A 14,665-nucleotide genomic window follows, 5' to 3' on the forward strand; every position below is an offset into this window, starting at 1 on the left:
AACTATTAAGCAACAACAGAAAACGTGAGTATACGCAACACATGTGAAGCCAGGCCAAGTAAACTTAGGTATACATTTACCTGTGCGCCCTCCAGCAAATCCAACAAATCTCTACATAAGGGAAGATTATGTCGAGCCTCGTACTCTCCTTCATATCCCCGCCGGAGAACCCACCTCCTAGCTAAAGGGAGAAACGGAGGTGGTACACCCGGAGCTAATGGTGGTAGAGGTGGCCGCAACTGCATGAACCGCTCCCAGGCCCAAACCTAACATACAAAGTGGACGTAAAATTTAAGATATATTTTTACTGTGTATGTTATAATGAATAGAGTATTCGAATATATTTTCACCTGTAGCAGCGATAAAAATCTAGCAACGTCATGTTGGGTGCCCATGGTCTCCCGGCACATCTGCCTGTACAAGTAGGCGAGAACAGTAGCACCCCGGCTGTACTGGGGTAAATCATCTAGCCGCTCAAGATGATGAAGAAATCTCAAGCTGACTAGGTTCCCCGAAGTATTCAGGAACAAGACCCCTCCAAACATAAGGAGCAACAGCAACCTCGTGTACCAGTGAATATGCAGCTCTGGTGTATCGCCTGTGATGTCAGGGTGCAATACCTCCAGATGGTCTCAGATAGTCGTCAGTTGCAGACGACTGGCCCCAGCTAGTGCAGTCTCCTCCTGTGGCCGGAAACCACTGAGCTGTTGCAGGATGTCCAGGTACTGCCCACCTGTCAGCTCTCTCATGGCCTGCGGCAGAGCAACATGGTGTCCATCAACGGGCAACCCATATATAACCTCCACGTCCTGCAGTGTGATGGTGGCCTCGCCAATGGGCAAGTAGAATGTGTGTGTTTCCGGTCGCCACCGCTCCATTAGGGCCATGATCAAAGACCAATCGAGCTGCAGCCGCCCGATCTCCAAAATCTTATAGAAGCCCATATCCTGTAGGCGTCTGACTACACGGGGATGGTGAACTTTGCCCTTCAGAAAGTTCCACATGCCGTCCACTCTCCTGACGCAGAGAGTCTGGGCCAGTAACTCTCCCTCCCATATGTGGGAGGACCTATGATCGCCCTGTAACGACAGTAGCTCATCGTTGGAAGGTCCGAGATGTATAGGCAGAACCTCCATGTCGTCTACTGTAAATTAAACAACATTAATTAAATGTTAGTTTTATAAGTTTATATGTTTGTTTGTAAATTAAATAATTAATTTTTATAATTATACAAGATTTAATTATTAAGTATTCACATATGGGTTCCAGGTTCGATATTTGAGGCCCAGTAGCACCAAGATATCCTGAATTATTGTATGTGTTAGTTTTATTATTTTACATGTTAGTTTTATTATTTTATATGTTTGTTTGTACATTAAATACTTAATTTTTATAATTATACAATATTTAATTATTAAGTATTCACATATGGGTTTCGGGCTCGATATTTGAGGCCCAGTAACACCAAGATATGCTGAATTCTTGTATGTGTTAGTTTTATTATTTTACATGTTAGTTTTATTATTTTATATGTTTGTTTGTAAATAAAATACTTAATTTTTATAATTATATAATATTTAATTATTAAATATTCACATATGGTTCCAAGCTCGATATTTGAGGCCCAGTAGCACAAAGATATCCTGAATTCTTGTATGTGTTAGTTTTATTATTTTACATGTTAGTTTTATTATTTTATATGTTTGTTTGTAAATAAAATAATTAATTTTTATAATTATATAATATTTAATTATTAAGTATTCACATATGGGTTTCAGGCTCGATATTTGAAGCTCAGTAGCACCAAGATATCCGGAATTCTTGTATGTGTTAGTTTTATTAATGTATATATAGTTTTATTATTTTACATGTTTTATTTTATAAGTTTGTTTGTTACTCACTTATTTTTTACTATAATAAAATTAAATAATTAATTTTATAATTATACAAGCTTTAATTATTAAACATTTACAAATGGGTTCCGGGCTCGATATTTGAGGCCCAGTAGCACCAAGATATCCGGAAAATATTATTATTTTCTCATGTTATTTTCTTACGATCGTTGACTAGAATTGAACAGAGTTTGTATTTGATCTATCAGCTATTTTGACGTATTTTTGGGTATAAGAGATACTTAAATGATTAATTTCAATAACTATAGGGATATTACGCTAAAAGGGTACTATATTACTAGTCTTTAACCAAATAAATAATCTAAACTAGATAAAAATAATAAATACATTTAATCACAAAATATTCACGAAAATACATATACAACAGTAAAAAGTAACTTATTAATATTTATTTTAACAAATAATAATAATTTCTCAATTTTTTCATATTTTTTTAGCACACTAATATCTTAGTCCGGATAAAAATAACATATCAGTTTAATCGTAAAAAAAAATACAAAACAACATAGAACACATTTAAAACAACTAATATGCACTTATTATACGAGTTTCGACAAAATCTAAATCGGAATACCTTGATCTATGTTTTTTGTAAAGTTGAATATTTGAATCCGAAACGAGCAACCCACAACGAGAGAAGGCTTAGCTAGGATGTGGGACCAATAATCTTTACTTTTTGTGGGATGGATGGGGTCCACTCGAATGTTTTTGGGTAGTTAATGGGGGGGCCGCTAGTTTGATTTAAAAATGGGTTTGGGGAGGGGGGTTGTTTTGCTTCTGTAACGGGGGAAAGGGAAGGGACGGATATTTGAAGGGAAATAGCGTCGTTTATTAAGGCGCTATACATATAACGCCTTAATAAACTGCGTTATACCTGGACATCTAATCAACTTCATATATAGCGCCCTTTTAAATGGCGCTTACGTTAAGGTATAGCGCCCTTTAAAAGGGCGCTATATATAGTTTGATCACAATATTTCTTTTCACTCATTTCGATCATTTAAGTCTAAAAAAATCACATTTAGGTTCTGAACTCCTATACTCTTCACCCCTCTTTTTTTTTTATAGTACTCCAATCTCCCCCTTGTTTTCTCCTCTTTCCCCTACAATTTATAGTACTCCAATCTTCTTCTTCTGACTTTTCATCTCTCTTTTCTGTCTTGGCATTTACTGCCACTTTTTATTTTAACCCCTTTTCAAGACACTTTTTCCTCAATTTTTTGTTTTTCCTTTAAATAAGAGGAACTCAAGATGAGTGAAAAAGAAAGTATTTATGCTTTTTCATAGTAAAAAACGTACACCTTCCCGTTTCAATTTAGATAATACATTTTCTTTATTATTTCGTTCAAAAGAAATTGACATATTTTTATAATTGAAAATAATTCAACTTTAAACTTTTTATTTTATCCTTAATGAAAGTTTTTATAATCACACAAACGTCATGACCCCACAAAACTTTTAATACCACACGTTTTAAAAGTCGTTCTTTTCTCTTAAACTCCATGTCAAGTTAAAATAATTGGAGGTATAACTTTTAAGACTCCCGTGAAATAACAACACCTCTTTTCCACATTGTATATATAACTTTTAAGCGTTGTTTATATTTGCTACTACTTGTTGTAGCAGATCATTCTGTTGAAACTGCACTGAAGAAATGACTCAAGATTAAGATTTTAAGCTCCTAAAAATCCAGGTATATTTCTCTATCTCAAGACCATGTTCTACCAGTGTACCATAAAGTTGGCTTGTGATTTTTCTTCTGTAAATTATTATTTTGGTTCTATGTTTGCTTCTCTTGTCTCTTCTCCACCTTTTTTTAATATTTATCTTTCCTTAATTCCCTTTTTGCAGACCTGTGTTCTTCGAGTGAACATATATTGTAATGGGTGCAAGCAGAAAGTGAAGAAGCTTCTTCAAAAAATTGAAGGTTTTGCTTTTCTCATTGTCTTTTTCTTGGTATTTTGGCTCTTTTGTACTAGTAATAATCTTATTACTCTTCTATTTAAGAGTATAATATTCTTCTTATTAAAAAAAATAGAGGGGAGAGAATACTAGTATGACTTCTTAGAGTGTCTTCAAATGGCTTGATAATTTTCCAGAGATTAAACTTCGATTGTGCAAGTCAAGAAAATACTGAAATTTTACGATCTTTAGTAAGAGTTTCTTGTGGAGTTTAATCTTTTGAAAATATTTTGTTTTCCATTAATTAGTGAAAACTAAAGAGTCTTTAGGAGTCTTTAAGGCAGTCCAAAGGTTGATTTCAAATCCCTCTATTTCATTTTAGGTGACACACATTTTAAATTTAAATATTTAAATATAATTTAATAGTAAACTTTTTATTTTACGTTAATGAAATGATTTATAGTTGCACAAATGAATTATTTTTTTACTCGGCCAAATCGAACACTCCTCATAAATTAAAACATAGGGAATATTTATTAACCTTTATCCTAATTGTTTCCTTATAATTTTCTTGTTTTATTGTTTATCATCTTTTGACATGTGTTTACCAAGTAAACATAGACACTGAGCAGCAAAAAGTCATAGTTTCTGAAACTGTAGATTCAGAAACTCTAATTAAGAAATTGATTAGAGGTGGTAAAGATGCTCAGCTTTGGTCTCAAAAAACTAATCATAACCAGAAACAGAACCCCAACTGCATCAAAGATGGAAAGGACAACAAAAATCAAAAGCAAAATCAGATTAAGGATCTTGAATCCCACCTCAATAATAACCAACAAGTTTTGAACTTTATAGGAGAAGAGGAAGATGATTATAATCTTGATGAAGATGAGGAGGAAGATTATGCTGAGGAAGAGATGAACTTTATTAGAGAGGAAGCAAACCAACAAATAGCAATTCTTGAGCAAAAAAATGCAGAAGTAAACAATGCAAAGAAAGCAATATCAGCAGCTAATATTGCCACTCCCTGTTAACTCAAAGATTTGCGAGCTATGGCAGAAAAGAAGGGATGAAAACCCTAGAATGGATGAAGAGAAAGAGAGAAAAAGGGTCAGTCGAAAGAGACCCTTGATTTTTTTATTTTCCATTGTCTTATGTATATTACAAAAAGTCTATTTGTATTTTCAGTAATAAACCTATGAGAACTAAGCTAAAGAAAAATGAAAAAATACAATTGGGATGGGCCGGGTATGTAAGACACTACTATTGGGTCAGCCCTTTTTCCTTTATCAGTGCTAACACCCCCCTCAAGCTAGAGGATGAACACACACCAAGCTTGCCAAGAATATTGTGATGAAGTTTTCCACACAAAGCCTTTGTCATGATGTCAGCTAACTGATTGGTACTGGAAACAAAATGCAGAGAAATTAGTCCAGAATTCAAGCATTCACGAACATAATGGCAGTCAATCTTAATATGCTTAGTACATTCATGGAAAATTGGATTTTTGGAAATATGAAGAGCAGTCTGGCTGTCACAATAGATTGGAACATAACTGTTAATAGATAGTCCAAGATCCCCAAGAAGTCTAATCAACCAAGATATCTAGGCAGCCACCTTTCTGAGGGCCCTGTACTCAGCTTCAGCTCAAGATAAAGAAATAATGGGCTGCTTCTTACTTTTTCAAGAGATGGGACTGCCACCAAGAGTCACATAAAACCCAGTAACACTCTTTCGAGAGATGGCACAAGAGGCCCAATCAGAATCAGAATAGCCAGCAAGAGAATAATCAGAAGAATTGGAGAGAAGAACTCCCTGAGAAGGATCATTCATGAGATATCGAAGAACATGTAGGCCAGCCAGCATGTGAGGGACCTGAGGTTGCTAAAGAAATTGACTCAGGTGTTGGACAGAGAAAGATATATCAGGCCTTGTATGCTTTAAAAATTTGAGTTTCCCAATAAGTCTTCAGTAAAGACTAGGATCAGGAAGAGGATCCCTCATGTCCAAAGTGAGATTAATAAAAGGATATAGAGGAGTCACAAGTGGAGAGAAATGATGACAATTGAACTCAGTGAGAAGATCAAATGTGTACTTGTGCTGGCTCATGAGATAGCCCTGAGGATGAGTAGTGATTTCCAGCCCCAAGAAGTAATGTACTGACCCCAAATCCTTAATCTTAAATTGATCATCCAAATAGGATTTCAAAGAGTTCATTTCAGTGAGGTCATCTCCAGCCAAAAGTATGTCATCAACATATACTGCCAGAACCACTAGAGAACCAAAAGAAGACTTGGTGAAGAGGGAGTAATCATTCAGACTTGAAATGTAGCATCTAGAGAGCAACGCTTCAGACAGTTTTGAAAACCACTGTCTGGAGGCTTGCCTAAGGCCATATAATGACTTCTTGAGTTTGCAAACCAAAGGAATGGGAGAGGAAGAAGAAGTGACATTAAGACCTGGAGGTATCTTCATATAAACCTCCTCATGAAGATCACCCTGGAGGAATGCATTGTTAACATCCAATTGGAACACAATCCATCATCTCTTGATGGCAAGAGTCAGCAGGCACTTGATAGTGGTGAGCTTGATAATAGGGGAAAAAATCTCAGTAAAGTCAATGCCTTCCCTCTGAGTATCACCCCTAATAATCAACCTGGCCTTGTATCTCTCAACAGATCCATCTGCCCTCTGTTTGATCTTATAGACCCACTTACAAGGAATAGCCTTTTTATGAGGAGGAAGGGAAACAATGTCCCAAGTTTGATTTGCTTTAAGATCATTGAATTATTTTAGCATAGCCTCCTACCAGGTAGGATGAGAGGCAGCCTGCTGGTAGAATTGAGGCTCATGCATGTGTGCTTCACTAGGTAGAACCTTAGAAGGAGTAGAAGTAGAAAGATTGGAGTTGGCAGAAGAACATACAGAGTCTTTGAGATAAGCAGGTTGTGTAACAGTTCTGGTGGATTTTCTTAAAGGAGGAGCATCAGGTGTAGTAGTAGATGTAGGAGGAATAGCAGGAGAGATGAGTGGAGTAGAAGTTGAAAGAGGAATGACAACAAAAGGAGTAATGGCAGGAGAAGAAATAGGGTGAGATGGGATGTCCACAAATGGTGAAGGTAAAATAGAAGAAAGAGAAGGTGAGGAAGAGGAAGAATAAGGAAAAATATGTTCATGGAATATTACATCCCTAGAGTAGAACACTGAGGAATTAGACATGTTCAACAACTTATAACCCTTATTACCACAAGGGTAACTTAGAAAGATACAAGAAATAGCTCTAGATTGAAACTTATTCCTACCAGCCTTAGGAGAGGTGGCAAAGCATATACAACCAAAAGACCTCAAGTAGTCATAAGATGGTGGACATCCATGCAATGTTTTTTAAGGAGAAACTTTGAGCAAAAGAGGTTAGGACATCCTATTTATAAGATAAGTGGCAGTCAAAACACAGTCACCCCAAAATATCAGTGGTAGTTTAGATTGGAACAAAGGGGCTCTTGAAACCTCTAATAAATATTTGTGTTTTCTCTCCACAACACTATTTTTTTGTAGAGTATGGAGAATGGTGGTTTGGTGTAATATACCTTGAGAAGCAAAGAAGGTGGCAGCCTCAACACAACTGCCAAGTTCATAAGCATTATCTGATCTGAAAGTGTGAACTGAAGAGTTAAAGTGTACTTTTACCATAGAAGTGAAAGCTTTTAAGATAGATAAGGCATTGCTTTTGGAAGAAAGGATGTGAGTCCAAGTGACTCTAGAGTAATCATCAACTAAGGTAAGGAAATATTTGAATCCATTGTAAGTTTTAGTGTTATATGGGCCCCAAATGTCAATGTGAACTAGTTAAAAAAGTTTAGTGAAATGAATTGTACTGTCATAAAAAGGCAGCCTTTGTTGTCTAGCCATAGGACATATAGGACATATAAAATTTTATTTGTTGGATACTTTATCCGATAAGAAAGGAATAGATTGCATTTTATGAAAGGGCATATGATCTAGTCTTTGATGCCAAAACAAATCCATCTTATTGACAATAGAAGTCTGATTATATTTAGGTAAAGGAAGTACAGACTGAGAAATTGATGCAGGCTTATTACAAGTAATAGAACCTATAGTAAAACTAGAATCTATACAAGGTGTAGTAGCATGGGATGACAAAGCAGGGGTTGGAGTGGGAAATAGGTCTGCATCGGGATGTAGGTAGTAGAGTCTGCCAACAACCTTACCAATTACCAGTGGCCTCTTCAGAGAAGGGCCCTGTAAAGAACAATGGAACTTGGTAAGTACTGCTATACAGTCAAGTTGGGTAATGAGTTGATGTATAGATATTAAGTTGAAATGGAAAGAAGGTACATGAAGTACATTGAGAAGGGTTATATCATGTCTCAGGTGTTAGGACCCAATTGATATAACCTTTACTTTATAACCATTTGGTAAGGTAACAAGGAAAGGTCTAACTAAAGGCATAATATCATGAAGTAAGTGTTTGTGTAGAGTCATGTGATTAGTGGACCCTGAATCTAAGATCCAAGGATCCACATTAGTCTGTGATGATGCACACACATGAGAGTCTACAGATTCTACATCATAGGCAGTAAACAAACCTGCAAAATGAGCAAAACGAGAGTCCTCAATAGAAGGATTGTTGAGAATAGTACCAGGAGAGACATGAACTTGTTGAAACATAATCAAGAGGTGCTGATATTGTTCTTTAGTAAAGCCATGAATTGGAGAAGAATTCCCTAGAAACTGATTGATAGCAGGAGATGACTGAGGATGAGGTATGTCACCTTGGACACAGGATGCAAACTTCTTGTTCTTTGTGAACTTGAACTCAGGGGGAAACCCATGAAGTCTGTAATATTTTTCCACAGTGTATCCAGGTTTCTTACAATATTTGCTAGAAACACCATTGACATTCTTTCTAGATTCAAAATTTACCCTTTGAGTGCAATTTCTGGTGTTGGGTGATTGAGCAGGTGATACAAAAAAAGAAGTAGAATCACCAGAGAAGTTAGAAACATTGGAGAGAGCTTCCTTTTGACTCTCATCCTGTTGTAATAAGGAATAAGCCTTGTTTATTGGAGGGAGAGGATTCATCATCATGATGGCACTTTTCACAGTAGAGTATGAATCATTTAGACCATTGAGGAACTGGAATAACTGTTAATCCTCTATGAACTTTGGAAGAGCTCCACATGAACAGGCAGGACCCACATAAGAGGAATTTAACTCATCCCATAGATTCCTAAACTTGGTAAAGTATGTGGCAATATCATAAGAGCCTTGAGTAGTTGTGCTAATCTCTCTTTGAATTTGGAGATATTTGGATCCATTTGACTGGCCAAATCTATCGTTAATATTTTTTCATACTTCCCTTGCAGTCTTAAGACACATGACACTGGTTGCAATATCCCTAGACACAGAGTTAGTGATCCATGCCTTAACCATGTCATTGCACCTCTCCCAGTATAGATAATATGGGGAGTCTGGTGAAAGTTGGGAAACTCTACCATCTAAAAGCCCTAACTTGTTCTTTGCAGATAGAGAAGTGAGCATGCTACTTCTCCAAAGCACAAAGCCACACACATTGAAAGGTACAACTACCAATTGACTATCAGGACTATCAGAAGAGTGTACGTACAGTGGATGAGACGAATCCAGTGTAAAAGGTGTGAAACCATCAGAACTTGTGCTACTACGTGATGAAATATTATCCATAACGCTAACCATAGCATGAAACTCAACTGAATTGAATCAGAACAACACAGACGATAATATCTATAACACAGCAAAAGAGGTAGTTTTCTGAACATATGCTATAACACGCAACCAAAATCTAAGCAATTTTACAGTTGAAAGCGAGAAGGATATTACCAGCCTTCTTCTGAAACTTGAAGAAGAAGAGTCTTCTGTGAAGTATAAACCCTAGGAAAATAAATTTGACAAAATCAAGTGAGGAATCTGAGAAAATCCGAGAAGTCCGACATTATGAGTGTACTAGCAGTCGACAGGTGATGAAATCCCCAAAAATTACCAATGGAAAATGTTGTTCGATATTTTCGTCGTTCTGGATCAATCGAAGATCGAATCGATGAAAACTCAGAGAGAGGGTAACGTCAGAGTGAAGCTCGTGATGAGAGGAATCAGAATTCCTGCTTTGATACCGTGTTAACTCGAAGATCTGCGAGCTATGGTAGAAAAGAAGAGATGAAAACCCTAGAATGGATGAAGAGAAAGAGAGAGAAAAAGAGTCGGTAGAAAGAGACCCTTGATTTTTTTATTTTTCATTGTCTTATGTATATTACAAAAAGTCTATTTATATTTTCAGTAATAAACCTATGAGAACTAAGCTAGAGAAAAGTGAAAAAATACAATTGGGCTGGGTCGGGTATGTAAGACACTACTATTGGGCCAGCCCTTTTCCTTTATCAATGCTAACACTCCCAACAATGGAAATGTTAATGCTAGCAAGAAAGTAGTAATTCCAAATCAGAACATGGCAATGAAAGTACTCCCTCCGTTTCAAATTAGATGATGTACTTTCCTTTTTAGTCTATTCCAAAATAAATGACACAGTTCTAAATTTAGAAATAATTCAATTTTAAACTCTTCATTTTACCCATTTTACCTTTAATGGGAAGCTTTTATAACCACACAAAAGTCATGGTCCCACAAAGTTTTTATCCCTTAAGTTTTTAAGACCACAAGTTTCAAAAGATTTCTTTTCATTTCTTAAACTCTGTGCCGAGTCAAATTACCCATCTAAATTGAAATGGAGGGAGTAATCAATATGAATAGTGCACAATTAGGGGGTGGTTCAAAGGTCAATCTTGCTGGCTTTCAAGGGAATGGGACTAACAATAATGTTGCTGCTATTTTGAGTGGAGGAAATAATAATTCCAACTTAATGGGAATTAGAGGATTTCAAGTTCATCCAATATTGTACAAGGATCTTCAGCTGGATTTACAACTACTAATAGTTATCACCAGCACAATCCAACATCAAAGATATACAACAGGCATGCTATGCAACAACCTCAGATGATGTACAATAGGTCTCCTTTTGTTCCTCCAGCTACTGGTTATTAATACAATTATGGCTCTAGTTGTATAATTGTCTTTGTTTCAACCATGACATTCAGTAGTGGGAAAGTATAATATTATTATATGCTTTTTGAATAGCATAGTCAACCTGAAGTTATTTCTAATTTTGAATAGCATATCGATGAAGACTTAGGTGAATTGGATTTTGTTTTTGGCTTAATTTTGTGAAAGAATAAATTGTAACAATGTACAACATTTGCTTGAAAAATACTTTTATAACTGCTATGCTGGTGTAGACTAGGTTACAGATTGTGTTTGGATTAGATTCTCTGTTCCTTCGAATAATTTTCAAGAAGAATTAAAAAATTTGTGTGTCCTTAAATCTAGATGTCAAATTCATCTTCGAGCCTGAGCAACTAATGGCCCGTTTGGACGTAAAACAGATTTCACTTTTTTCGATTTTTATTTTATTTTTTTCGAAATCAGTTTGGCTATAAAAATAAACACAACTTTAATTTTTAAATATCATTTACTTGAATATATTTTTTTACTTTTTTCCGGAATTCACAATTCTAATGTCCAAACGCCCACAAAGTAAATAGGCAAGACGATTCGAGTCGCGTATACATTTACACAACAAAGAGACACCACATAGGCCAAGAGGCGAAGATAGGATTTGAACCTTATGGGTTCGGATTATAATCCTTTTAAGTTAATGAATTCTAAATTAATAATTTATACATATTCATTGAATTTCCGCCATAGATCCCAAGGTAAAAAAGCATCTTCCGCAGTGACTCAGAAACATTTGAGCACCAACAACAGTATTTCTCTAAAAACAAACCATTGGATTAAATTGTCCTTAGAAACTAAAACAATTTAGTTTTGAAAAACTGATTCGTGTTGGTTTATATTTTGGAAAATTAGTTATAATTTTTAATGTAAACAAGAGTGGTTTCTGTTTTAGATAGATATATTCTCTAAAATCAATTTAAATCCAAACATCATTAAGAAGTCAAGTGTTATACAAAAAGGTTACAAATCAAACACAAATTTCGAGCCCCATTCATCCTTTTTCCTGAGATGCAGAAATAGTCGTTTCTAGGTCTATTATTTAAAGTAACTTTACGAAGTTTTAAAGTTTAGCCACGTCAAAATCATATTCACACTACTAAGCCTAAAATTTCAATTACATGTCTGAAGTTAGGCACAGCCAATGCCGGGCAAGTTTGAATGCAATTCAAACTCAATTGAAGGTCTAAAGTTTAGATTTAGCAGTTCAAACTTCAGACCTTCGCTTCAAATATGAAGTTAGACAATGGCAGTTTAAAACTTCAGATTCGAAGGTTTAATGTTTGCCAAAATTGGCTAAACGTTAAATAATTTTAAAAAACTGATTATGGTGTAAATAGGATGCTCAAACCGGCTATTTGTGCCATTTCTACATTTTTCCATCCATTATTGGAGAGCTGAGTCAGATATAAAATTAGGCCCATGAGTCAGATATAAAATTAGGCTCAGATAGCGTTGGACTTGGACAAGCGCTATAGTTTAGAGTCTAGTAACTATAGTTTGTCTAATTATCATTCGTAACTACTGTTCAATTGTTACCAACTTGCATCACTTGTAGTGAGACGCGCAACAAATACATCATGTGTCAACTGTATTCGTTCGCGTAACGAATACAACCTGTATAAGTTGTATTTTGTTTGCACGTATTCATTCGCGTAGTGAATACAACATGTATCAATTGCAACCAAGGCGAAATGCAAGGATGTATATAAAAGATATAACTTGTATCGATTGTATTCGTTGCGAAGGTGAAATATAGAAAAATAAAATGCTACCGTTGAGAGTCGAACTCAATACATCCGCTAATTAAGCGGGCGCTCTAACCAATTAAATCTTGTTTCAGTTCAAAATAATTAATCTCTTGTTTCATGAATGCTATAAAATTTAAATATATCTACTAATGGTAAATTTGCTGAAAATGTAGCTATTAATGGTGAATATAGTGTTATGTTTGACGTATCGTGTATTTTTTCAATTAACATCCCCTTAAAGGCCCAAATGCTTCTACAGAAGTGTAGATATACCTGAATTGAGGGCCAACATTGAAGTCATACAAACACATTCCACAAAAATTTATAAAATTTACTCACTTCGGAACACACTTCAGATTTCGCGTTTAATCACTTCAGAATTCACAAACTTGGGATTTCAGAATCGAATATGAAGCTCTTCTGTCTCTTCAAAGTACAACTTCAGAATCAGATCTAAAGTTCTTCTATTTCTTCAATGCAACTTCATAATCGAATTTGAAGTTCTGCTATCTATTCAATGCAACTTCATAATTGAATCTGAAGTTCGTTTATTTTTTCAATGCAACTTCAGAGGTATGTTTCGTTAGTTTCAACGAGGTCATTATCGAACAAGTTTTCTCTAGGTTCAAAAATGGTGGCTTTCGATATCTCCACTACATAAAAGTACTAAGTCAAAGTTTGAATCTCAGTTTTTAGACAAGGAAGGGAAAAAAGGAGGAGGAGAGAGGAAGCAGCAATGAAGAAGCAACAATCGAGAAGAAGAAAAAGATATCTGAAATTTCCTAAATATAAGGTACAAGTTAAATTTGTTTTAAAAAGTGAGTACCAATTAAATGAGGCGACCAATTAGGGTGTTTCATTAAATATTTACCAAATAACCTATCTGCATGTAGTCATTAATGAAATTTATCGTACAACGTAGACCTATGTTGCGTGGACTCTCCAAAATGAGGTCGCACCAGTGTCGGATTCTCCAAAAATTCACTATTTTTAGAGGATCCAACACGCCCCCAATAATATTTTCGGAGTCCGAGCAATATAGACGTAGACCACTAATTTTGTACCTACCAACGAAAGAAGTAAAGATACACTTATAAAGTAATGGAAAGCCTAGTACTTATGGCTAATAAACCTAATATTAGTTTTCAACCCCTTTTCCGCTTTCTATTCAATTTATGAACTCTCTCTGTTTGACTATCCTTTTAATACCTTTTAAAAATTCTTTTATGGTTCTATAAATAAAAGGGGATGAGAAGATAGGATAGAATGATTTTGATAGGATCGGAACCTTGCATCTATGGTGCAGTCATAAGTTATATATGTATCAATGGTGCAGTCATAAGTTATATATCAACTAACTATAACACCGATCCCTTCATTAACCATCGAAATTTTGTCTAGAAAAATTATTTATTACGAAGTTTGTGATAATCAATTTTTCTTCATTTCGATGAAGAATTGCGTCTGATTATCTCAGTACATGATTAGTAGAAGGACATTAGTAAGAGACAAGAAAGTATAAAATTCACAGATAGCTACTTTTCAGCTTCTGTTATTGAAATAACCGTAATTGAAAGTCTTGGAATTTTACTTGTAAAATTTGTAACTTCATAACAATGACTAATTTTCTAAAACAGGGGTGTAACATAGGCCAATGAGCGCTATTTCTACATAAATTTGACCCATTAGTTTGGCCTAATGATTCGCACTCGACAAGGCCTGGTTTCTTAGGCTTCTTAGGGAGCCCAAAGTGCAACGATGATAGTGGTGTTAGTTCATGGGCTAGGTCCTGGGTAAAGTGGGGGACGGAAAGGAGGAAAATGATGCTCCTTATGGCCGTTTACGAGTTTTTTTTTTCAATTCGATGTTCGGTATCGACATTAGAATCTGATTAAATTCAAATTCGTGACGGAGAGTCCCCACTGTATTGGTGGGAAAAAAGTATGACACGTGAATTATCAGCAAAGTGACAAGTGA

At 35.5% G+C, this 14,665-nt stretch overlaps 2 protein-coding genes across 2 annotated transcripts; one reads left to right on the forward strand and one right to left on the reverse strand.

The window, feature by feature from the left end:
- Positions 1 to 1,134: 1,134 nt before the first annotated feature.
- LOC138909401 (heavy metal-associated isoprenylated plant protein 37-like) lies at positions 1,135 to 4,849 on the forward strand. Its single transcript, XM_070200601.1, has 3 exons — positions 1,135 to 1,146; positions 3,765 to 3,869; positions 4,448 to 4,849. The coding sequence occupies exons 1-3, from the start codon at positions 1,135 to 1,137 to the stop codon at positions 4,847 to 4,849; spliced, it is 519 nt and encodes a 172-aa protein (XP_070056702.1).
- A 934-nt stretch (positions 4,850 to 5,783) lies between these two features.
- LOC138909402 (uncharacterized) lies at positions 5,784 to 10,583 on the reverse strand. Its single transcript, XM_070200602.1, has 8 exons — positions 10,580 to 10,583; positions 9,696 to 9,746; positions 9,192 to 9,565; positions 8,232 to 8,981; positions 8,052 to 8,075; positions 7,403 to 7,477; positions 6,693 to 7,052; positions 5,784 to 6,314 (listed from the first exon to the last, which is right to left on the reverse strand). The coding sequence occupies exons 1-8, from the start codon at positions 10,581 to 10,583 to the stop codon at positions 5,784 to 5,786; spliced, it is 2,169 nt and encodes a 722-aa protein (XP_070056703.1).
- Between the last annotated feature and the right edge of the window lie 4,082 nt (positions 10,584 to 14,665).

Source organism: Nicotiana tomentosiformis, chromosome 4 (assembly GCF_000390325.3).
Source record: "Nicotiana tomentosiformis chromosome 4, ASM39032v3, whole genome shotgun sequence".
Taxonomy (NCBI): domain Eukaryota; kingdom Viridiplantae; phylum Streptophyta; class Magnoliopsida; order Solanales; family Solanaceae; genus Nicotiana; species Nicotiana tomentosiformis.